The sequence below is a fragment of the Panicum virgatum genome, chromosome 3N, assembly GCF_016808335.1.
Source record: "Panicum virgatum strain AP13 chromosome 3N, P.virgatum_v5, whole genome shotgun sequence".
Taxonomy (NCBI): Eukaryota; Viridiplantae; Streptophyta; class Magnoliopsida; order Poales; family Poaceae; genus Panicum; species Panicum virgatum.
In genome coordinates, this window is record NC_053147.1 from 36656781 (window position 1) to 36680064 (window position 23284).

At 46.5% G+C, this 23284-nt stretch overlaps 3 protein-coding genes and 2 long non-coding RNA genes across 6 annotated transcripts; 2 read left to right on the plus strand and 3 right to left on the minus strand.

Annotated features, from left to right (window-relative positions):
• Positions 1-1062: 1062 nt before the first annotated feature.
• On the minus strand, positions 1063-2983 carry LOC120665870 (12S seed storage globulin 1-like). Its single transcript, XM_039945556.1, has 3 exons — positions 2773-2983; positions 1622-2351; positions 1063-1487 (listed from the first exon to the last, which is right to left on the minus strand). Exons 1-3 carry the CDS (start codon positions 2966-2968, stop codon positions 1337-1339), a joined length of 1077 nt encoding a protein of 358 aa, XP_039801490.1. The 5' UTR covers positions 2969-2983; the 3' UTR covers positions 1063-1336.
• A 3988-nt stretch (positions 2984-6971) lies between these two features.
• On the minus strand, positions 6972-9753 carry LOC120665871. Of its 2 annotated transcripts, XR_005671407.1 has the most exons (4): positions 9648-9753; positions 9293-9440; positions 8370-8522; positions 6972-7412 (listed from the first exon to the last, which is right to left on the minus strand). It is a non-coding gene; the product is annotated as an uncharacterized LOC120665871 (long non-coding RNA). The 2 variants fall into 2 exon arrangements; XR_005671406.1 differs by having other exon boundaries at positions 9293-9734.
• A 456-nt stretch (positions 9754-10209) lies between these two features.
• On the plus strand, positions 10210-10734 carry LOC120668140. Its single transcript, XR_005672252.1, has 2 exons — positions 10210-10332; positions 10437-10734. It is a non-coding gene; the product is annotated as an uncharacterized LOC120668140 (long non-coding RNA).
• Positions 10735-16146: 5412 nt separating this feature from the next.
• On the minus strand, positions 16147-20072 carry LOC120668141. The gene is made up of 11 exons (XM_039948064.1): positions 19942-20072; positions 19252-19316; positions 18905-19137; positions 18580-18802; positions 18404-18499; positions 18236-18328; positions 17865-18103; positions 17392-17604; positions 17213-17312; positions 16739-16842; positions 16147-16638 (listed from the first exon to the last, which is right to left on the minus strand). Exons 2-11 carry the CDS (start codon positions 19304-19306, stop codon positions 16273-16275), a joined length of 1722 nt encoding a protein of 573 aa, XP_039803998.1. The 5' UTR covers positions 19307-19316; positions 19942-20072; the 3' UTR covers positions 16147-16272.
• A 2168-nt stretch (positions 20073-22240) lies between these two features.
• Positions 22241-22649, plus strand: LOC120667787 (B3 domain-containing protein Os06g0112300-like). The gene is made up of 2 exons (XM_039947788.1): positions 22241-22336; positions 22401-22649. Exons 1-2 carry the CDS (start codon positions 22241-22243, stop codon positions 22647-22649), a joined length of 345 nt encoding a protein of 114 aa, XP_039803722.1.
• The last annotated feature ends 635 nt before the right edge of the window (positions 22650-23284 follow it).

Genomic DNA, 23284 nt, shown 5'->3' on the forward strand with positions numbered 1-23284 from the left:
ATCCGGACAGCAACGTGGCTCTCACATGGCGACAGGAATGATAAGCAGCAGCTCGGCAGGGCCCGGCTGCCGAGACGGGTCCAGGAAGGTGGGGCCGAGCTATTTTTGGTGTCTGGTTGGGTGCATCGCGGCACCCATGGTCGATGGAGCCCCGTGACCGCCGGCCTGCAGGCTGCAGCCGTAGGTTCGCTTCGCAGCACTTCTCCTCTGTTCTCTAGATCGGGGTGCGTGCCGAGCAGCTGACAAGTTCATTGTAGCCGGCCGGCCGAGCAGTACAACTACAAACCAAGAGTTGGTAGATTTTTTGACAAAAATTTTTTTAAAGGGAATCTTATTTTTTAGAAATATTTAATAAAATTTATTTATAATTTTTTTGCACGAATGAATGGTGAATTGCGATATGAATCTAATTAGTTTATTAATTCATGATTAATTTATAATTAGCAGATAGTACTGTAGCATCACTGTTGCAAATCATGGATTAAATAAGTTCATTAGAATCATCTCGCGATTTACAATCCATTCGTACAAAAGGTTTTGTAAATAAATTTTATTTAGTAGTTTATGATGTGGCGTTTTTTTATATAAATTTTTTTTATCTAAACACGGCCCGCACTTCTCCTGTTGTACTATTGTGTTAGAAAAAACGTTACTCCAATGCAACATCATGAGGGGCGTTCTTACTTGTTTAAAAAGCATAAGGGTGACACTCATGCGGAACATGACAATCTTTATTTGGATCATCCACTTCGCAGTCAAGCAATTAATAAACCATGGTTAGGCGCTATCAATCTATCATTTGTTGGTGGTTCAGTCATCATTTGTAGGTAGTTCAGGAGGGGGGAGGTGCCGTGCCGCTGCCTCTAAACGTTCGCCCACAAGCAACGAGGTAGGCTTCAATAGTTAAGCGACGTCGGGCCGCCGAAATGACAATGTCGTTAATGGTTCGGCTAAAGGCCAAAAGAGTAGGCCCACGGTCTTTGTTTCCATCATGCACGACATCCTGTGGCTCTAACGAGCAACTTCAAGCAGAGCATATAAAAGACAAAACAGAGTACAAAGAGCAACGAACGATAACCTGAGCATCATCATAAACGAAAGAAGCATGAGATTTGTATTCATCTCGCAAGTTTCACCAACCGGACACGCACGACCAGACCATGACGCAATGGGACCCTAAGACTGCCGACTGACTGACACTGACTCACGAAGGAAGCCGCCACCGACAGACCCCACCGCAGCTCTCTATTATTATTCTTATCGAGCTAAGCTAACGACGACCGACGACGACATCGAGACTGCTGGTGGATCGGGCGGCAATGGTGGCGGGGGCTCCTCAGTTGGGGGCGAAGAAGATCTCGGAGTCCAGCCTCTTGGACCGGAACAGCTTCTCCATCTCCGGCGTCGTGTTGAACGAGGCCTCCAGCACCTCCGGCGAGATCGCCTTCCACACCGACGTCCTCCCCGCCAGGTGGCTGAAGATGGGGCTGATGCACATTCCAACAACAATTGTATTAGCTCATGAATTCACTCGACGCGTACTAATGGACACAATATCATGTGCAGTAGTGCAGAGAGCTGAATAAAGCAAATGCATCAGAGAATCAGTGCGGTGAATTACTTGGGGGTGGTGATGATGGAGAACCACTCCAAGCCAGAGGCGTCAGCGATCTTAGAGACGACGAAGAAGCGGGGCACGATGAAGAGGTAGCCGCCCTCGACGTGGGTCTCCAGCACGCGCTTGCCGTCGGTGCCCACGACCTGCACGCGCCCGCTGCCGCGGACGATGTACGTCACCTGGTACGCCGAGTCGCACGAGAACCCCGGGGAGCACATGGAGTGGGCGTCGATGCGGACCAGGTCGGCGCCGAGCCCGACCTCCTTCACCAGCGGCAGGTTCTGGGTGTTGAGCACCACCACGCGCCCGCCGTTCTTGATGTCCACGTCCAGCGGCGCCTCCAGGCAGTTGAGGGCCATGCCCTTGCGGTCCTCCGCAGATGGGGCGGGGAGCTTCTGCCCGGCGCCGAGCTTGACGATGCCCGATGCGGGCTGGCTGGACACGAGCTTGGCGGCGTCATCCTGGGTGAGGTCCCAGGCGCGGCCCACGAACTCGGTGGAGAAGCCGGTGAAGATGCCGTTGGCACCCGTCAGCTGGAAGTTGGTGAACTGGCCGGCCTTGTGGCCCTTGGAGGTGTCGCCGAGGAAGAGGACGATGAGCTCCGTCGTGGCGTCGGGGGCGTTGTGCCACCAGGTCACCACGCCGAAGGGGAGCGCCAGGGCGTCGCCCTCCTTCACGCCGACGACCTTCTCCTTGGTGGCCTCGGGCAGGACAATGCCGCAGGTACCCGTGCCTGCACCAAGCATCAATCATAATAAAAAAACAAAAGCATGAACAAATTCACTGCAACGAATGAATTTCCAAAACAGAAAACAGCTACGAATTATTTATTGCTCGTGCTAGTAGTCATGAACATAGTGGTGTCATTGAAATTGAACTACATGGGTATCAGGTTTTACTTCTCAGATGCGTGATGGGGACATCATGATCACGACGCCTTTAAACTAAGACTTCACAATCGTCGAAACAGTAACCACTAGCCAGAATAGTACAGTGCGCAATTTGAATCAAATTTATATTATTAAAAAAACAAAATAGAGATCTGATGCACGAATCTAATCTGGTAAAATAAAAAAAACAGCCATATTCGCTCTGCTCTGCGCTGATCTACGAGACTACGAGCGACCGATCAGAGAAACGGGTGGTGCGCGTACCTTGAAGCACGTAGGCGACCTTGGCGGAGTCGGAGTAGCTGGGTAGCGAGAGGCTGCCAGCGGCGAGCGAGAGCTTGGCCGCGCCGATGGAGGCGACGCCGAGCATGGGCAGGTCGGCGGGACTCCACTCGTAGTAGGCGCTGCCCTCGCCGCCGTATGTCTTCTTCGGCTGCCTCGGGGTCAGATCCACCGCCATCGCGCCGAAGGACTGGCAGATGGTGACAGCAGAGGTGCTGCACGAGAGGACGCAAAGCCGACAACTTCGTCCACGGCGAGGAAAGTCTCGGCGACAACACGTTGGATATAGCCCAACAATTTTCAGATGTCTCTGCAAAAAGGATACTCTTGCTATTTATTACAAGAACAACAACACAACCAGCAACCTTGATTCTGAGTCGGGAACAAGAACAAACTTGACTCGGAGTCAGCCAATACTTCGATTCCGACGTACCAGCGAACAAGAACAACCTTGATCCGGTGTGGACGTACCGGCGATTTGCTTCCAATTCGGATAGGAGACCACAGGGCGCCGCCTCTGCTCCCAGCGATGTGCTTCCAATTCGGATAGGAGGCCACAGGAGACGCCGCGCAGCGACTTGCCGCCGCCGCACAAGACGCACGGTGGGGGAAGGCGCTAGGAGGACGAGCAGCCGCGACGAGCGCGCGGCTGCGATGCCGCATCGCGTGCGAGCGCAGGAGAACATGCGGAGGGGAACATGCGGAGTGGAACAAGATGCGCAGTTCGACTCATTGAATCAGATCATCCTCCACGATTAGCGTTGGCTTATTACAAGAATCTTAGAAACTTAATTTTTCAAGTATAAATGCAAAAACTAAGTGAACAGATGGAAATAGAACATGAAACTTGAGATACTCTTGAACCAGACTGCTGTATCTGAACCCGAGCCACGGATTAGATGGAAATCCTACGCCAGGTTTACTATGCAATGGTGATGGCAATATTAGGATCAAATTTAATTAGAGAAGCAGGAACCATCATTTCATTCTGATCTGGCGAAATGAAAAAAAAGAATAGCTGGACAACAGTTGTGTGAAATTCTCGTATGTTCAGATGACAAAAATTCATGAATCACAATCAGGAATATGTAAGATGGCCATTGTGCCCTAAAGGTAAAAATTCTCATAATAGCTCCATTTAAAAAGACATGCATGCAAGCTGTGTCATTAGGCCCAAAATATCTTACATAACAACAGCAAGTTGTCAACAAGTCCTAGAGAAGAATACAAATATATACAATGGCTAATCTGTTGTAATAATTTAATTTGCTCGGAAAATTCAGTTGGGCTGACAAACGAGACCAAGTGAAATGTCATCAGTTCATCAGTTATAACATACCTCTGTATGTCAAGGATCCTCTGGTGGCCATTGGTGCTCAAGAGAAAAGCAAATTCGAGATCTTTTTCCCTTTTGTACAATATAGATCATCATATATCTGTAACTGCATCTTGCTTTGCACTTTATAGTGAAGAAATGATCACTGCAAAATAGGGAAAAAATGCTTCACATCGACGTCCTGGCATATTAAACCTGGTGTAGGATACAACCTGGCATAGATGACCACCACAAAAAAATGCCAACAATTAAAGATTCAGATCAAATCTAGTAGATGGGCAAAGCAATTTCTTGCATAGAAATCAATCATCTAGGAAACAATATTGACATGCACGAATGGGGAAAATCTCTTTGAATTCGCCCATAGATGAGGAACAGACATACTTCACTGGTGGTGGATAGGGAGCAGTGCTTAGCAGGGTTTTCCATACCGGTAACAAAAAAAAATACCGGGAATAACTTAGATTATTTCCAAACAACCTAACAGCAAAACAAGATATAACAATGCAATGAGATGAGAAATATGATTTTGTTGAAGCAACAGATAGTCTTTTCAGTACGTAGCAATGGAGGCGCAGAAGCATGATCCTCCCCCACCATCGCTGTCACCGCGCAGCACCCGACGCTGCCGGTCTCAAAGGCAACGAGACTCGCGTGTTGCAGCGAGCAGAGACAGGGATTGGGGTGGCGGCAGGTGGCAGCACTGCAGCAGCGGCTCGCTGGCTCCGTGCGTCGCACGCGAGACTCGGCAAGGAAGAAGGTGGAGCCATGCAGGAAACAGCGAGCGTGGCTGCACCTCTAGCCGCCGTTGCACGGGAGAGGTGGTGTGCGGCCGCGGCAACGGTGACCAGGGGAGGAGCGGGGCGCAGGCACGCAGAGATCCGCCGCCGCCATGGCTTGCTGTGCAGGCATGGAGAAGGGATGGGGAATAAAATGGATGAGATTCAGGGTCTGGAGATGGCGGGAGGTTGCCTGGTATTAGACCGGGCCAATATAGTTTCGGCTGGATTCAAAACTACTGAAAAATTTGGGCGATAAACAAAAAAATCGGGCTGTACCGAGAAACACGATTTTCGGTTTTCTCGGAAAATTTTCGCCGAGAAAAAAAACCCTGGTGCTTAGCATGGAGGAATGTATGCTCCTTCTCTGCCTCCGCCATATCCTACTTCTTTCAAGCGGCTACACCTCTGGACTCATATATCAGCTTAATAATATCCTCCTCTCCAATATGATGTCTTAATAATATTCAAGTTCAACTCTTAATCAGTTGTCCTTACTAAGACATTATGATCCTTATTTCAGATCCAGAGCTGGTATACTGGACTTACTGGGATGGGGAGCCTGACATGGTCGCCATCCTAGACCCAGAGGTGCATGGGCCGGGCGAGCTGGAAGGGCGGCATGGTGGGCTCGACGATGCTCCCTTTCCCCACCCTCTAGATCCCGGCGAGCACTGTGTCGTCGGCGTTGGTCTGGGAGCGGAAGATGGGGATGTCAATGAAGTCCTAGTGGTTGACGTCCTCGAGCAGGCGCACTGGTAGGACCTTCTTGCCGACCTCGAGTTGAACTCGTATGACACCGCATGCCTGAACACCTTGAGCCCCTCCGCCTGGAACCCCAGCCCCTTTACAATTCACGATCAGAGCATACCCTAGAACAAGGTAATGACTTAAAACCGGCCGGCCGTACGGGATCAATTCGCATGGCCGGCCCACTCTCGCATTTATCTCCCTCTCGCTCTTCCACTCCTGCTATCTCTCAGCCGCTCGTTCTCTCCTCTCTCTCTCTCCACGCCGTGTGCTCGCCCTCCCCTCTCTTCTTCCTCCGACGTCCTCCCTGCGCTCCCTCGCCGGCCACGGCAAGCTCCCTGCCTCTTTCTCCATGCTGCGCGCTTGCCCTTCCCTCTCTCCTCTTCCTCCGCCGCCCTCCCAACTTCATCGTCAGCCATGGCGTCGTTGAGCCTCAGGGTGGCCGGATCCGAGCCGCCGCCGCCTTCCTCCCCGGCCACGGCGGCCACCGGCCCGGGGCGGCCGGATCCGGGCCACCACGGTGAGGCGGCGCTGCCACGGCGGCCACCGGCTCGGGGCGGTCAGATCCGGGGCGCCGCCATGCTTTCCTCCCCAGCCATGGCCACCAGCGGCCTCGGGGCGGCCGGATCCGGGCCACCACTGCCTTCCTCGCCGGCCATGGCGGCCATCGGCTTCAGGGCGACCGGATCCGGGCCAACGCGGTCCTTGGTGGTGGCGGTGCAAGCCATGGCGGCCGGATCTGGCCGCCGCCGCCGTCGCGCTCCTCCTGGGCGCGTGCTACCTCTTCGGCCTCGACGAGCCTCCTCTCCCCCTCCCCTCCATCACCTATTAGGCAAATTTATAGTTTTCATTAGGCAAAAATGTTGGTCTTCGTCAGACAAAAAAAACTATTTCATTAGGCAAAAATACTATTACATTCTTGCCTAAGATACTAGTATTTTTGCCTATTGATACTAATATTTTTGCCTAACGAATTCACTATTTTTGCCTGATGAAGTAGTTTTATTTTTGCCTATTCGAGATTCTGTTTTGTGTAAATACTATACATTCTTGCCTAATGATACTAGTTTTTTTGCCTATTGACACAAGCATTTTTGCCTAACGAAATCACTGTTTTGCCTGATGATGTAGTTTTATTTTTGCCTATTCGGATTTTGTTTTTGTGTATCTTTTCTCCCTCCTTTTTCTTTTTGGATGATGGATCTGTCAAAATAGGAAAAAAATGAGTAGTAGCCGAATTCATTTTTTTTCCATAAATGGAACGGCCGTACCAAACCTCAAATTACGGCCGGCCATAGGTTAGTCGCTCCCCTAGAACAAACAAATTGCAGCAATATGGGAATTTGCACTCGAGCTCTCTGAGATGGCCTCCGGCACGGGAGGCTTGGGCGCCACCGTGGCGTCCGGCGTCGCGAGAGGCAGCGCGCTGAGCCGGTCAGGCAGGACGCCGTGGTTGGAAGGAAGGCATCGAAACGGGTCTGCATCTGCCATGGAAAGGGAGGGAGGGGGTCGCTGCCTCGTTGGGCTAGGGAGGGAGTGGCGGTGCGGATGGATGGGGAGTGAAACGCTTTAAGTACAATGTAAGGGTTATAACTTATACTTACTGAATATCAGTAGCTTTTCAGAAGAGCTAGAGATTCAGCTGCTCAGATTTCAGGCACGCTTGTATTATTCCAATTAAATATATCCATAATAAAATATTTTGAAATTCAGTTTCTTGAGGAAAAATACCAAATTGATGGTTCAGATTGTACACCCTGCAAGGAACAAGAAATAATGTAAGTAAATCAGAGCAGGGATTTATTGGTGCAAAATATGATCAAATACTAATTCAGATAGAATAGAACTCAACAGCAAGCCCAAAATAAATGATTAGAAATTAGGATGCGATGGACAACTCTCAATATTACTCGAAATATTATTAAGAAAATAACATGGAAAAACAAGAAACTCACCAATGCCTGTTAGTAAACAAGGCATCTTCCACAAATATAGAATGCAAATAGATTTGTCTTATTCGTTTCTATTGTACTGTTATTTTTTAGCTGAACCTTTCAGCTAGTTCTTTACATAAGTGCTACTTGATTATATGGTCCGAATTCTTTCATAATTTCATCTGCAGTTCTTTTTGCAATTTGTGCATGTAAAAGTACTAAACAATGTTTTTTCTATCTAACCTTTGAAGGAAACAAAATTAAACTGGTTAAATTTATGGATTGGCCTAGGAATGTGCATTGGACAGTAATAACAAATTAATTGTAACCATCGTTTGAACTGTTTAGGTGCTACAACAGAATACACCACACTATTTTTTTATTCGAGCACCATTGTTTCAGAAAAAAAATTAGAAATCACATCCTATCCTGTGCTGTTACATTCCATGAAGGCATTAAAGCCAGTAAAGTTTATAACAAACTTTATTCTGCAACCCTACATCACTGGAAAATGCTTAACAAATAAGTTTATAAAAGAATGCTTCAGCAATCATTCAATAGCAATCTTTCATGTACTGCTTGAGCAAACTTTCAATACAGTTCATATATTTTATAAAAAAGAATGCTACTCAAATCTTATGGCAACAGTTCAAGAATAGATTCCTTGATAAGCAGGATGAAAACAGAGGAAAAATAGTGATGAAATCAGGAAAGCGAAGCCTCTTTCCTCCAGAAAAGCTAGTGAAATGCTTTAAATACAATGTAAGGGTTATAACTTACTGAATAGCAGCAGCTTTTCAGAAGAGCTAGAGATTCAGCTGCTCAGATTTCAGGCATGCTTGTATTATCCCAATTAAATATATCCATAATAAAATATTTTGAAATTCAGTTTCTTGAGTAAAAATACCAAATTGATGGTTCAGATTGTACACCCTGCAAGGAACAAGAAATGATGTAAGTAAATCAGAGCAGGGATTTATTGGTGCAAAATATGATCAAATACTAATCCTTGATAGAATAGAACTTAACAGCAAGCCCAAAATAAATGATTAGAAATTAGGTCGCGATGGACAACAGCAGGCCTGGTATCTAGGTAGCTAGATTCACTTCTTCCTAGCTTCTTTTCCCTGTTGTATTTCCTGGCCTGGTATCTAGGTAGCTAGATTCACTTCTTCCTAGCTTCTTTTCCCTGTTGTATTTCCTTAAACTACTTGGATTTCCGTTAATGCAATGGGAATGGGCGTGACGTCGATTCAAAAAAAAATTACACAATAGGCAGTTACATTTTCTACTTTCATACTATGATCTTCTTAACATCTGACATGCAGCAACAAGTTCACTGATATCTACAGAAAATTCCAAGCTACAAACTGCTTTGAGCATAGGAGCTGACACTACGCAATATTCAGGTTTGTATTTGATATAACAAGAACTCAAGAGCTCACTAAACTAATGCGGAATTGCAGATCAGGGGATGACAGGAATGATAAGTGCTGCTCCTTAAGGCGAACCAAATGCATAGGATCAAGAATTGAGGACCCAGAATCACTGCTCCGCCTACAATAATAAAATATCTGAACGAAAGCAGTAATCTCGGTCCAAAATATACCAAGAACATCATCAAGATTCAGTAACTAACAGCCTCATTAACAACGAGAAGAATCCAAATCAAGTTTAGCAAATTGGCTAGAAAAACTTCAGACCTGACAAATTGCAAGAACCCTACTCCGCCAGATCGACACGAGGAGTTCGGTGCAGAGGTGACGGCAACCTCACCGGAATTACATGCTGGGGAAGTTCTTGCAGGCAGACAGAGCAGCATACAGTAATTCTGAAGATTGTACACAAAATCTGCCATTGAAAAGAAACAAGTTATGAATTAATAGGTATCCTAGATGTATGATCCCGGCATTATTGCCTGCCTCACTGAAGCTAGGCAAGCACCTAGCAGGAAGTAGTTACCTCAACCACCATCACTAATCAGTAGCACGCAAGGCAGAATTCATTCAGAGGCCAGGCAAGCAGTAAAGCAAGCATTGGAATGAACGAAAATGGAACCTGAGCAGTAAGGTTTGGTCGCCGCGAGCAGCAGCAGCCCACAGCGGAGGTAGATCGAGCGAAGCCTGGACGCTATCGCCGCGTACAGCACAACCGCCGTCGCAGCCCACGGCCTCCTCCAGCCTCGATGTAATTATTTTGAACCTTGGACTATTTGTGGTGCATTGGGGATATGGACTATGTACCATAAAAACTTCTGATGTTGTTAGGCACTTAGGCTCAATTGGACTCTAAAATGTGTTAACTGGACTATTGTGCGGACTGTGGTGCATGTAGTATCATCTTTCTTATTCTCTCTTGATGCTTATAGTATCTATTTTGAAGCAATCGCTCGAAAAATATCTGTTGCTTTGGTTGTAAAAAGTTTGGTCAAAATTCGGACGAAGTTCAAATGGTTTGACCGGTCCATTCAACTGAAATTCGGCCCGAATTTTCTGAAATTCGTCCATTTCGGTGGGCTCCAAATTTTTTTCGCTTTTGAATCCCAAAACATTGGTACTAACGTCATAGTGTAAAGGTTCCAAACTTTATTAATTATTTCTCAAACCAATTCTGTTGTATGAAAAGTTTGATCTCAATGCTTCTAATATTTTCATACTTTTATCGCTGCAGATTTGTGGAGTTACTTCGATAGCCTAACCATGGTTATGTTCATCGGGTTATTGTGCACTCATTCTGCAATATGGTATCACCCTTGAGTTCTTAAATACTAATTGTTGAGAACTATGCATATAAGTATTTTTGGCTTAAGTTGGACTCAAAATCTTACAAATTTTGGCTTTGTTTCAGGTTGAAAAGGGATTGTTGAGTGTCAGCTTAAAAATTCGAATTGCAGCAGGGCCACTTTGATGAGTGAAAGAGAAAACAATTGAGCAGCAGAGTCTCTAGGTTTTTGAATCCTTGCTCCCCTGCATTTTCTTTGCTTTTCGGAGGAATTCTTGAGCAAATATTTGAACCATCTCAGAGCTACTTTTCTTAGTTTTTAGTTCTTTGCCATGTCTTGCCAGATCATAGTTTAAGCTGATTGCCTGTTTCTGAACAATATGTTCCCATTACCACGTTCAGAATTGCCTGTGACTGAACCAAATTAGCCATTCAGAATTCAGAATTGTTTGAGACAGTCTTTGCGTTTTTCAGTGGTCGCATGGAGACAGATGTTCAGTAAAGCATACTGATGAGATAGAAACTGTAGCTTGGATATTGTGTAGCATCGCTGACAGTAATTCTGAAGTTCTGAATTTTTTGCAGTGTAAGATCAGTAAATAGTTGCTGCATGTCTCAACTGCATCTCCGAATTGTCCATGTGCAGCCTGAATTCTGGCTTTGGTTCGCAAGAGATCCCCTTGAATCCATTTGCCAGCCTGATCTAGAGTAGCACCAACAATTGTTTCAGCATCGGTGCTTCTGAGCACTCAGTATTTGAGCTAAAAGAAGCCAGTGCAACTCCTCAGCTCTGATCCAAGTTTCACCAGCTTCATTGCATAAAAAGAAGCAGGTTATTCTTCAGCTCGGCATTTTCAAGGCTGAGATTGTACAATACTTTAGAATATTTCCTGTGCATCTTCTTGCCGGCCTTCCCTAGCACTTCCAGTGCCTCACACTGCCAAGCAGTTCTATCTGTTTCAGACACTTCTAACTTGATTACAAAGCGCGACACCAAGCAACAGTTCTGCAACTCCAGCCACTTGAAGCTAGGGCAAGTTCTTTGAGATGATCAGAATCCTCTCCAGCCTTCAGAATTTGTTTGAGTAGATTCAGGGCACTCATATCATCTTCTTCTGCTAAGTAACACAATACAACATTATATAGCCATTCTCTTTTATCTAACACACCAGTTAACAGATCTTCAAATTGTCCATCCACATCCAGTGGAATTAGCTGCCTGATATGGCCAGTGCAAAAGGACTCTGCTTTAGAAAAACCACACCCAAACAGTTTTGACACTAGACCTTGAATACTTGGGGACGCTGGAAATAATATTCTTACGGTTATTATTTTTGTAGCTAACATGCCTTATCCCTTCTCATTTTTCTTTCATGACTTCATACATGTAAGCAGGCTGGTGAAATATTTTGATTCTGGAACTTGCATGGGACACCGTTCTCCAAAAACACCTACAAGATATTACATCTTTGATCCTTCACTAGGTACATGCCCGTGCGTTGCAACGGGCAAAAGCAACAAAATCATAAGCAAATATTATCACTTTTTAGGAAAAAAATGGTTGTTAGAAACCAATGGCGTTGATGGGTATGTAATTATGAAACATTTCCACAAATAATTTTTAGTATCTTATTCTAAAGTAATAATTTTATAGTATGATATAAATAAGAATAACCTCTCCTTTCATGCAGGCATTCAAGTGATTATCTCATTCTACAGTACATGGCGACATTTAATAATCAGGCCCTGCCCATTCGTACGGTTATTATATACCTATGATTAAAAGCCATATGTTGTATTTATTTTAGGCTTAATTTAATAATTGAATATGTTACATGAGCTAATATTTAATATTTAAGTATAAATATATAAATGACTTTTGGACAGGATCGGAGAGCATGTGATGGAACTTCTTAGTTGATATTCTGGCACATGAGGCAAATGCATACCGGAATCTACTTCCTGCTGACGTCAAACACTATCTTAGGCACATCACAGGAAAAGATATAAAATAGATTGTGTTAGTCATCGATCCCTCGCTATCTTTTTTGGGTTAATAATAATTATCTCCATTTGTGATACAAATTGGATGAATTATTTGTGATATACCATTATACTTCATATAAATGTGGTTTCGTAATATTCAATATTTTATAATATTTATTTTTGTGTTGTACTATAATGTTTTCTGCCCGTAGTAACACACGGGCATGATTCTAATATATCTATCTATCTATCTACTACTAAGAACCCGTTTAGTTACCAAAAATTTTCACCCAAAATTTTTTGCCTCACCTTTAGACACATGTATGGAGCATTAAATGTAGTTAAAAAATAAAACTAATTGCACAGTTTAGATGTACGCGACGAGATGAATCTTTTGAGTCTAATTAGTGCATGATTAGCCATAAGTGCTACAATAACCCATATGTGCTAATGATGCGGTCAAAGGCCTCAAAAGATTCGTCTCGCGGTTTTCAAGCGAGTTCTAAAATTAGTTTTTTAATTAGTGCCCGAAAATCGCTCCCGACATCTAGTCAAACATTTAATGTGATCTTTGTACCAAAAATTTTCATCTAACTAAACACCCCTAAAAAGAGGCAACTAAAAAGAGGCAAAAGGGTGACGTTTCTTTTCGTAGTCCCCCTGCTTCATCGTCCGTCCTCGGACGGTCGATGATCGCCCGATCAATCATCGTACCCGTCCGATCATCAGCCCCCAATCACTCCATCGCAATCGCCTTCGTTCCATCCGATGCCCCCTCTCCCTCCGCCCCAGTCGCCGCTCCCTCCCCGCTCGCCGCTCCCTCCCCGAACGACGATCCTCTCCGTGACGGGCGGTCCCCGTGCCATCCCTCTCCCTCCGTCCTTCAGTCGCTGATGGTCGACGCTCCCTCCCCGCTCGCCGCTCCCTCCTCGGACGACGATCATCTCCGTGACGGGCGGTCCCCGTGCCATCCCTCTCCCTCCGTCCTTCGGTCGGTGATCCGCTCCGTGCCGCCGCCGAGCCGCGCCGTGCCCAGACGCATGTCCCCGGCCGCCGGTCCGTCCTCGGCCGCCGATCTGCGCGCTGTCCCCGCGCGCGCGCCAATCTTTCCCGCCCGCGCGCCAATCTTCCCGCTTCCCCGCCCGCCGGTGACTGTGCGAACGATTTCCGCTCGCTTACGCGCGCGTTTCGCGCGATTACGCGCTCGATTAGGCGCGGCCAGTGATTAATTGCGCGATTACCTGGTAATCGACGCGCTGACCCGGTGCGTAGCGCATAAGCGCGAGTAATCTCAAGATTAAGCGCGATTTCTTGAACCTTGCTCTTGATCTATTTTCTGCTTGCCTAACCCTAGCTAGAACTCCTAGCAGCCTTTTATAGACAAGGCGCCTAACAAACTTGACCCTTAAGTAATCTAATCTGTATCCTAAACCCTAATATGGTGGTGCTACAGTACCTTCGGTACTGTTCACGCAGAGTACTTGTGGGCCTAGGCCTGTGGCCGGCCCACTTGCCATAACACTTCTCCACCCCTCGAAAACAGCTCGTCCTCGAGCTGGAGTTGACGAACTTGGCGCAGACTGGATGACTTTGGGCTGAGCCAATGTTGCTGGTGGAGAGCAGTTGAATGACGCCAAAGGTCGCAGCTGGGCTGATCCCAGTCAGTTAGCCTCCCGAGGTGCCGATGGGGCAATCCTGGAGGTGAAGACTGGTTGCTCTGGCGAGGGACTCCAAGCGGGTGATGGAGCACAGGGGGCCCACGGCCGGACCAGCAAGACGCTGGCACACGAATACAAGGGCGCGAAGGGTGTCGTCCCTGGTGCAGCCATCTGTATGGTGGCCAGAGCACACTCCTCCCTGGGGTAGAGGATGGAGAAGTGCAGCGGCGAACGCCACCACATCTATGGAGGCGCAACCTACCGGTGGTACCTCCCTTGCGAGCAAGAAGGCGACGATCAGGATGCAGTCGGTGGCGGTGGTCGCCGGCGGAAACATGCGCATCCCTGGGGCTGAGAGAGGCACGACTGCTGGGTGAAGTGCCGCGAAGGACTGGAAGCGCGGTCTCCCACAGCAGCTCCTCCTGGGCCTCGCCGTCGTGGCCCGACTGTACAGGGACCGCTGGTGGTGAGGTGGATCCCGCCGGGAACCGAATCCCCGTAGGTAGGGAACCGAGACGAACACCTGCAGCGGCGAACGCCCGGCAGGGCCAGAGGCGAATCCGGCCGGCCAAGGGGCAGACTCCCGGCGGCCAAGAGCACGCTAAAAGCCCGCTGACAGACCAGCGGGACGCTCGTGCGCCGAGACGAGCGTAGCCGCGGAGCGGCGGGCGGCCCCAATTTGTGGCCCTGGAGAGCTGCCGACGGGCGGCAGCAGGTGGACGAACGGCCGCGGAAGGTCGAAGGCGCACGCGGTCGCGTGGGCGGCTGTGTACGTGTGGAGGCACACGTGGACAACGTGCGGGTTTCCACCGACGGAGGAGCGCGGACGGCACGCGGGCAGCCGCAGACGGGGTGGGCAGCCACGGACGGGGGCGCGGCGGGCGGTGAGGTATCCCCCGCGATGTGCGACGGACACCGCGATGGACGGCCCGAGGAGGAGCGCAAACAGCACCGTGACGGGTAGGGCAGCCGGATCCGCGAAGGGTGGAGTCGTCGCTGTCGAGGATCCACGCCGACGAGGAAAGCTTCGATTGACGGCGATGGGCTGGCGGCGATGAATCCAGGATGGGCAGGGGCTGCTGATCCCGTCCCACGAGCGGATCGACGACGGCAGTCGGAGCAACTGGTGTCGATGGCGCGGGCAACGGCTGGGGCATCACCGTCGGGGCCCCCGGTGGAGATGGGGTTGGCGCCGACGGCGTGGGCGGCACTGGTGCAGGCGGAGAAGGCGCGGTCGGCGGCGGTCCAAGAGGCGATGCTGGCGGCGCAGCTGCTGTTGCTGATGTCACGGCCGTCGATGGAGATGTAGCAGCAGCCACCCCTGTTGTTGTGGCCGTAGTGTATGACGGAGAAGATGCGCAGGAGTACTTGGCGAGGATCTCGGCGATGGTGGGAGATGAAGACGCCGGCAGTGACACCCCATTGAATTCAGCCGGCGGGGGTGCACATGTCGGAGCCGAACACTACAAAAAATCTGTTGATCCATGACGTTTGGATTTCGTCACAGATCACTGAAAAACCGTCATAAAACAGTATCTTTGACGATCTCAAATAACGTCATGTATTGAGCGTCACAGATCACACCTCGTGACGTTCCTTAAATTTTCATCATAGATTGCTCAATCCATGACATTTTGAAATCATCATGGTATGTCTCCGGGCCCCCGGAAACCTAGCCCAAGCCCGTTTTCTATGACGAAAATTAACGTCACGAACAGTATAATTTTCGTCACAGATTCAATTGCCATGTCACACATTGATGACATGGAGGATGATGTGGCTGCTGACATGGTGATGACATGGATGGCAGTGATAACATGTAAATTGACGTGGACGGTGACATGGCTGCTGACATGGAAAGTTAGGCTGACGTGGCAATCGACGTGGCAAATGACGTGGCTGCTGACATCAGCTACACAGCCCATGAGTTGATGGGCTGAATTCAAAGTGGGCCACCAAGTTGGGCCTGATTTGAGGCCTAAATTAATTATCAGCTCACAAAATTTCAGCCTAATATTAATAATCAACTAATAAGATTTCAGCCCAAAATTATTAATCAAAACAAGATTAATCCAAAATTCACATCACAGCCATAATAACAAGATTTACCCAGAATTCACATGACAACTCAGCAAAATAATAACATTCCAGAATCCACATGCTCAGCAAAAGATAGTTTCATTTGTCCAGAATCTAGAGTTGAAGCCATACAGTTTTCCAAGGCAAATAACCAGCAACAACAAAATATAGTATTCATCAAGATAACTCCGCAAAATATGAAGGCCACCCAAAAGCTACCAGATCAGACCACCATATGCTCAGCTTTGTCCATTTTGGCTTAGCAGCAGCTCAATTTTCTTCTCCAACTCAGCTTGCTTCTTCCGGTTCTCCTCTTGGTCTTTAATCCTTGCTTGTTCTGTTCCCTGGACTTGATTTTTCAAACCATCCATTTCTTCATGCTGGTTCTTGACGATCGACTGAAGCTCAGAATTGGTTCTTTTCTCCACCTCCAATTTTGCTTGAACATTTTGTAGTGTAGTCCTTCGCTTTGCAACCTGGTTGCCCACATTCCGAAGGAAGTGATTGGTTTTTGTGTTTTGATGAAGCACAACACTGACAACTTGGGTTGCAGACTTGGGTTGTCCATCTTCTGTTGGTGCAGCCAACTGATTTTCCATTTGAGTCTAGCAAAGATGAAAGCAGCAAACAATAGAAAACTGGTTTATGATCACAAGAAATTAGAAAATAAGCATCTCTGAAAAGCACAATTAGATGTTGTCTTACAATAGCAGATTGTACAGTGGGCGTGTATCCTTTCTTTTTGTTGCTGTAGTGGCACATCTTAAACAAATCAACAGCATCAAGTTCTTTATCCTTGTACTCATCTTCTCTCTGCAAACAACATTTACATGGTGGTATACTTGGTCACACCTAAAACATCATTTTGAAGCAATATAGCAACAAATTGAAGAACAACAAGTAGACATTTATATTGGTGCAGCAAGAACTAATGGTCCTAGCATCTTATGGAACTAGAAATCTGTAAGCTTAGACATGACTAACTTTTTATATGAGACAGCAGCATAATAAATAAAGTGCATATTAAACTGACTTGGTACAGCAGCTATAAGTAGACATGACTTGGTACAGCAACTACAAATAGACTTGGTACAGCAGCTATAAGTACACATGACTTGGTACAGCAGCTATATATGAGACAGCAGCATAATAAATAAAGTGCATATTAACATAGCTAACTTACCAATTTTTTTTCTACATAAACTGGGTAGCTACAGGAGCCAGTTGTTTGGTGGAACTTTACATCATCTCGATTCTCTTTGTTCTTTCGACTTGCCTCCTACATCAAAAGACAATACATGTAAGAAACGTGAAAGATTAGCATGTACAAGCATAGAGTCCTATTTTCTGGAAAATACCATTTTTTGGGGGGTCATCCATGAGTCCACAAGGTCAATCCACTGTTCATTACTCATCACTTTTACAGGAGAAGTTTTCCTAACCAGATGTAGAGGAACAGAATCAAAGAAATCTTTTTTCAGCTTGTATCGCTGTTGGCGAACTGCAGATTGCATCATCTCCAAGCAACCCTTTCTGACTACTTCATTACTTGTGTCGATGTCAAACTTTGCCTATCCATATGTTCAAACATGTATAAGAAATTTTGCAACTAACACAAGGAATGAACAGCTTGCAATAAGAAATTACAGTAACTAAAATTCATTTCTAAAATCCAGCAGCTAAAAATGTACAGTCACATTTACATTTCCAGATTCTAGTGAAAAATAATTGTATAAGGTGCAATTACCATTTGCCCACATCTAGGAGTATAATGCCAATATAATTGTAGTCCAGAAAGGCAATTGCAATTAATTTAGGGCAAGGTACTTACACGTAGTCTTCCCAAAAATAGCTCAAACAGCGCAGGGTGTTTCTTGTATTCTTTCCAGTGCTTGAACACAGGAATATGATTCCTGACTGCAATGTTGCATTTAGTGGCATACATTGCAGCAATCTTAGGTTCCACGGGCCTTATATTCCCTTCAGTTATGACAACTGGCAGTTTGGCACCATGAGCTCGGGTCAACCTCTGGAGACCATGTCCCATATTTACTCCTCGGTCCCATGGCTCTTCTCCGTGATGTAAATGCACATAGAAGTTGCAATTAGTGAGATGGTCATTCATCAAACAAACCATTTGCAATCAGCAACCAAAATAACAAGGAAATATGCTATATGGCAAATAAATGAACAAACGCTCACCTTCGGTGGTCATCTGGTCGTGTCCATCTAGATGGGTAATGCAATCAACTCCATCACCAGCAATGGTGTTGTCATCATGCTGGGTAGATCCATCTAAAAATTGCAGGCAGTAAGAATGCAATCAATTTGTGGATCAAATCTAACAGAATGATAGTAAAAAAACAACACCTTCATTCTCCCGGTTGGGGCTTCCATTATGACGTGGAATCGCATCGCCTCCATTGGTGATGTTGGTGCTGTCAGCTTGCTGACCAGGCCCGTCATCTTAAAAATATTGACAAGTCAGATTGCATTCATGTAATTCAAGCAAGAACAGTAATAAGAAACATGGTAATAGAAATTGCCTTCCAAAGCAGCTTGGGTGCCATCATTAGGCTCGGATGGAGGTGGCACATGGATATTACTTGGTGTCAGATTTGTATCAGGTTGGGTGATGCTTGACTTTGACCTTGTAACTCTAGTAGGTGCTTGATCTGCAAAAACCCTCTTACGAGACCGAAACCTCACTCCAGGAAATACATTTGATCTTTCTTTGGAAGTTTGCTTGGGAGCCTTCTCCTTAGTTCCCTAGTACAATGTAATCATTGATTAGTGAACAGACTGGGGAGACTGATATATTGCATTAGGAAGAAAACAAGTTAAGGCTTAACAAGGTGGAGGAATGAGCACCTTAGCATTGTCATCACCAATCAAATCTCCTTGATCAGTATCATCCTGTGAAGGATCATACTCAGATCCAGAGTCTTCATTATCTCTATGCTTTGCATTTTTCTTGTTTACAGCAGTGCCACTATTGTTTGGAAATATGCTGGAAAAACCAGAAACTCCAAGTTCCCGAAGCCTAGCACTGTTGGCCATACATTGTCGGAGGCGCTCTTGTTCATATGGATGTAGTGCATGTCCTTGGATAAAAGAAAACATGGACAACAGATTATTATTTTTGTAGCAGCAATACATGTGGAGACAAGAATTCAATTGGAATTCAAAAGTAAACAAGGACATGGTTGTTATCTGACCTCCATGTGGTCTCCTCTGTCCCTCCGTCGTCATCGGGCTAGGGTCCTTGGACATTTAATCCTTGCTGACATGATAAGAACATTTATAAACAAAGTATCAATGCACCAGTAAATTTAATTCAAAATTGAAATGCTTCAGAGAAGTCGTAAATAAATATTTATGTAAAACAGCAATATGAATCTAATTGAAATTAGCCATGTGTAAACCTTCTGAACATGTGTGCCTAAAGTTTTGTTCACAAATTTCTGTGCAGATTCCCCACAAATTCAAAATACACATATGCAAAAGACGAAACTAGCCATGAACTAGTTTATACTAGGAAATAGGAACAACCAAATTAGCATACGAAACTGCACGAACTGAACATGGGCTCAGATTAACAAGTATCAGTAAAGCAAACCCTACAATAATCAAGAACATATTCATCTAATCTTTTTGTACTACACGAACACATGCATCTGATTGAGAAAATACCGTAAGGCAAGAACATATGCAACTAATCTTTTTGTACTGCACGAACTGAATAATCAAACCCTAGAATAATCAAGACCACAAGGCACGAACTGAATAAGGCAAGAAAATATGCATCTAATTCTTCACAAATTTCTGTGCAGATTAACAAGTATAAGTAAAGCAAACCCTAGAATAATCAAGACCATAAGGCAAGAACATGGGCCTATTTTGTTTACCTCTCAGAGATTGCTGCGTCTGCTAGCACTTGAAGCCGTTGAAGCCTAGCAGTCAAGGACGACGGCGTAGTGGCGGAGAAGCCCTTGAAGCGGTGGTGACGAGGAGGCACACGTACACGGCTGCAGCTCCCTGGATGACCTCCCTCCACGAGATGCACCCCTCGGCCGCGTCTCCCTCCACGAGCACGGCGCCGCCGGGGTTCGCCCTCGGCCGCGTCTCCCTCCGCGAGCACGGCGCCGCCGAGGTTCGCCCTCGGCCGCGTCTCCCTCCGCGAACACGGCGCCGCCGGGGTTCGCCCTCGGCCGCGTCTCCCTCCGCGAGCACGGCGCCGCCGGGGTTCGCCCTCAGCCGCGTCTCCCTCCGCATCTTGGAATCTATATATAGTGGGGGTACTGCGGTTGAGAAATTACCAGTTTGCCCACCCCCCATGGTATTCTAAACTTGGTGACCACATGGGTATTACAGTAATTGTGCTGTCGGAGGTTTTTTGGCCTGGCGGGCTTTTTCCCGCGCGGGCCGCCCGTTCGTGGTCTGTTGTTTTTTTTGCAATTGTCCATGAATCATGGCACAAATTTTGTTTAAAAAATTCATGGTCTGTTTTTTTGCAACTTTGGTGACTAAGTTTGCACAATTTTTTTTGTTAGTAAAAGTCAAACGAATTATATCATGTTTGCACAAATTTAGAATGGAGGGAGTGTATAAATGGTACTTTTAATGTACTAACAATAAGATTTGTTATTGCGACATGAATCATTGGAGTACATATCTAAGAGTCAAAGAATTGCGTTTATTTTGGGATGGAGGGAGTATTTGATAGTTGATATCTTGAGTTCATATATCTTGTCAGAGGTAAGATTCGTTCGTGAATAGTAGCCCAAAGCATTCGGGTCGGGAATTCGGATAGTGCAAAATTCGGCTATCTATGCTATCTATGTTATCAATTCAATGATCCTCTTAGGGCGCGGCTAGCGAGACTAATTTGTTGGGGACGGACAGCAACTTCGGCATTACTTCAAGATTTGAAACAAGAATTAGCCCTTTAGGAACTTGGTGCGTTGCGGGTTTTCCCAAAATACCCGATCAACTGCCAAATAATTATCTCTCCCATTAGGCAATAAGTAAAAAAGGGATCAAATAAGCAAATAAATTAATTTCTTATTGGGTTCTTGGGTTCAAGTATGAGTAGATACAACAGATGGATTTAATTTAAGCCTACTTGATTTGTGTGGGATGGTATAATGTGCAAATGAGATAAAAGAGTCAAATATACAAAAGGAAGGATACATATATATTTGAATGTGGATATCTTGAGTTTGTATATTTAAGGCAAATAAATATAGAAAAGTAAAATGGAACTAGAATTCGTTCAATTTGAACAAATGGAAGAATTTATTCATTAAGCCAAATAAATGTACAAAAGTAATTATATGTATTTGAATGTGGGAGAGACGTAATGTGCAAAAACAAAAAAAAATGTGCAAGGGAAAGAATCGAACCGGCACCAACTGCCCTCGACCTTAAGAAGCTAAACCACTGGGCTACACAAGACATTTTGTAAGCTAGGCATCTGTAATTGTACTTCACCTAAAGCACCCAAATCCTTTCTCAGCCACTGAAAATAAGACGCAGGCGGACACGAATCCTTTCTCACCCATATCCTTTCGCGCAGCCTCATCTTCTCCGCCAGTAGCCGCCTTATCCTCTCTCTCTGCGCCCCCCTCGTCGGCCCTCTCCGCTGCCGAATCGATGGAGCACCACTCGATTCGGCAGCTCCGCGACAAGTTTGGTCGGTTCTGCACAGGCCCGGTTCTCCTCGCCGAAGGCGGAGACGACCCCCTCGCCGCAGCTGGAGAACCCATCGCCGTAGGCGGAGAAGACCCCCTGGCCGCAGGCGGAGACCCCCTCGCCGCAGGAGGAGATCCCCTCGCCGCAGGAGATGATCCCCTCGCCGCAGGAGGAGATGATCCCCTCGCCGCAGGAGGAGCCCCCCTCGCCGTAGGAGGAGACGATCCCATCGCCGCAGGAGGAGATGATCCCCTCGCCGCAGGAGGAGACGATCCCATCGCCGCAGGAGGAGACGACCCCTTGGCCGCAGGCGGAGATCCCTTGGCCGCAGGCGGAGACGACCTGGAAGTTAGGTCCTCTTCTGCTATATCACTCAATTATGTCCCTGAAATCTTGTGCCAATTTACGATGGGTACTTGCTGCAGGCCATTTGCATCTAGTGATGGGTACTTGTGTATTGTTTTCTCAATTATATCACTCAATTATGTCACTGAATCTGTTGCATGTCATGTGATGCAGATCGTCCCGCTCTCAGGCGACAAGCCCTTCTTCACCATTGTCTTGTCTAAGGGCCATGTAGAGAAGCCTGCCCAGCTGGTTTGTATAGAGGTAATTTTATTGTTCATTCATACAGTTCACTCAACTGAATGCTGTTGCTTATTCTTGTGCTCAGGAGATCCCGAGTCGTCTCCACTCCCACCTGCCGGGCTCGCGCGTCCCAGCAGTGCTCCTGCTCGGCAACCAGTCATGGGCGGTGACCTACTGTGGTGAACTCAAGTGCAAGAAGCTCGGTCCGGGGTGGAGGGACTTTGTCGTCGCCAACCGTCTGCGCATCGGGGACGCCTGCGTCTTCGAGCTCATCACGCCAGTTGCTGGAGGAACTGGGAGTGAGGGTGATGGGAAGGTGGTGTTCCGGGTGTAGGTGCTGCGCGGGGACTTGCCGGAGGAGATCACCTCCAGGGGCGCCACCTCTCAGGATCCCATTGTCATCGTGGACAACTAAGAACCGCACTCTGTTTAGCAGTAGCTAGTATCTAGTAGGAGATGACAAATGGCTGCAAGCTAGTAGCTAGAAGAAGATGAAAAATGGCTGCATGTTTGTTGTTTCAGACTCTGTGACTCGAAGGTTAATTTCATGAAATATATATTTGTGTATTATGCTGTCTGTCTATCAAATTGTTCAAGCAGCAGAGATGCTGCCAAAAATTTGAGCAAACCAGCAATGCTGCTCAAATGGTATATGTTCTGAAATCTGATGAGATTAGACTGAAATCTGAAATACTGAAATTTGAAATATGTTCATTGAACTGAGCTGAAAAGGTTCATTGCCTCACTTGTGAATCTAGAGCTGAGCTGAAAAGGTTCATTGAACTGATACATGATGCACATTTTTCTCCAAAGAGTTTTTTGAGATCTTCTTGTATATTAGACTTGAAAAGAAGAGTAAAGCCATTTCTCATTTGCCACCATTTAGCAGAACATCAAGATGGTACTGCCATTCTTGTGCATACAGAGAACATGATCACACTGAACTTGTCACTGTAACATTCAGCAGAA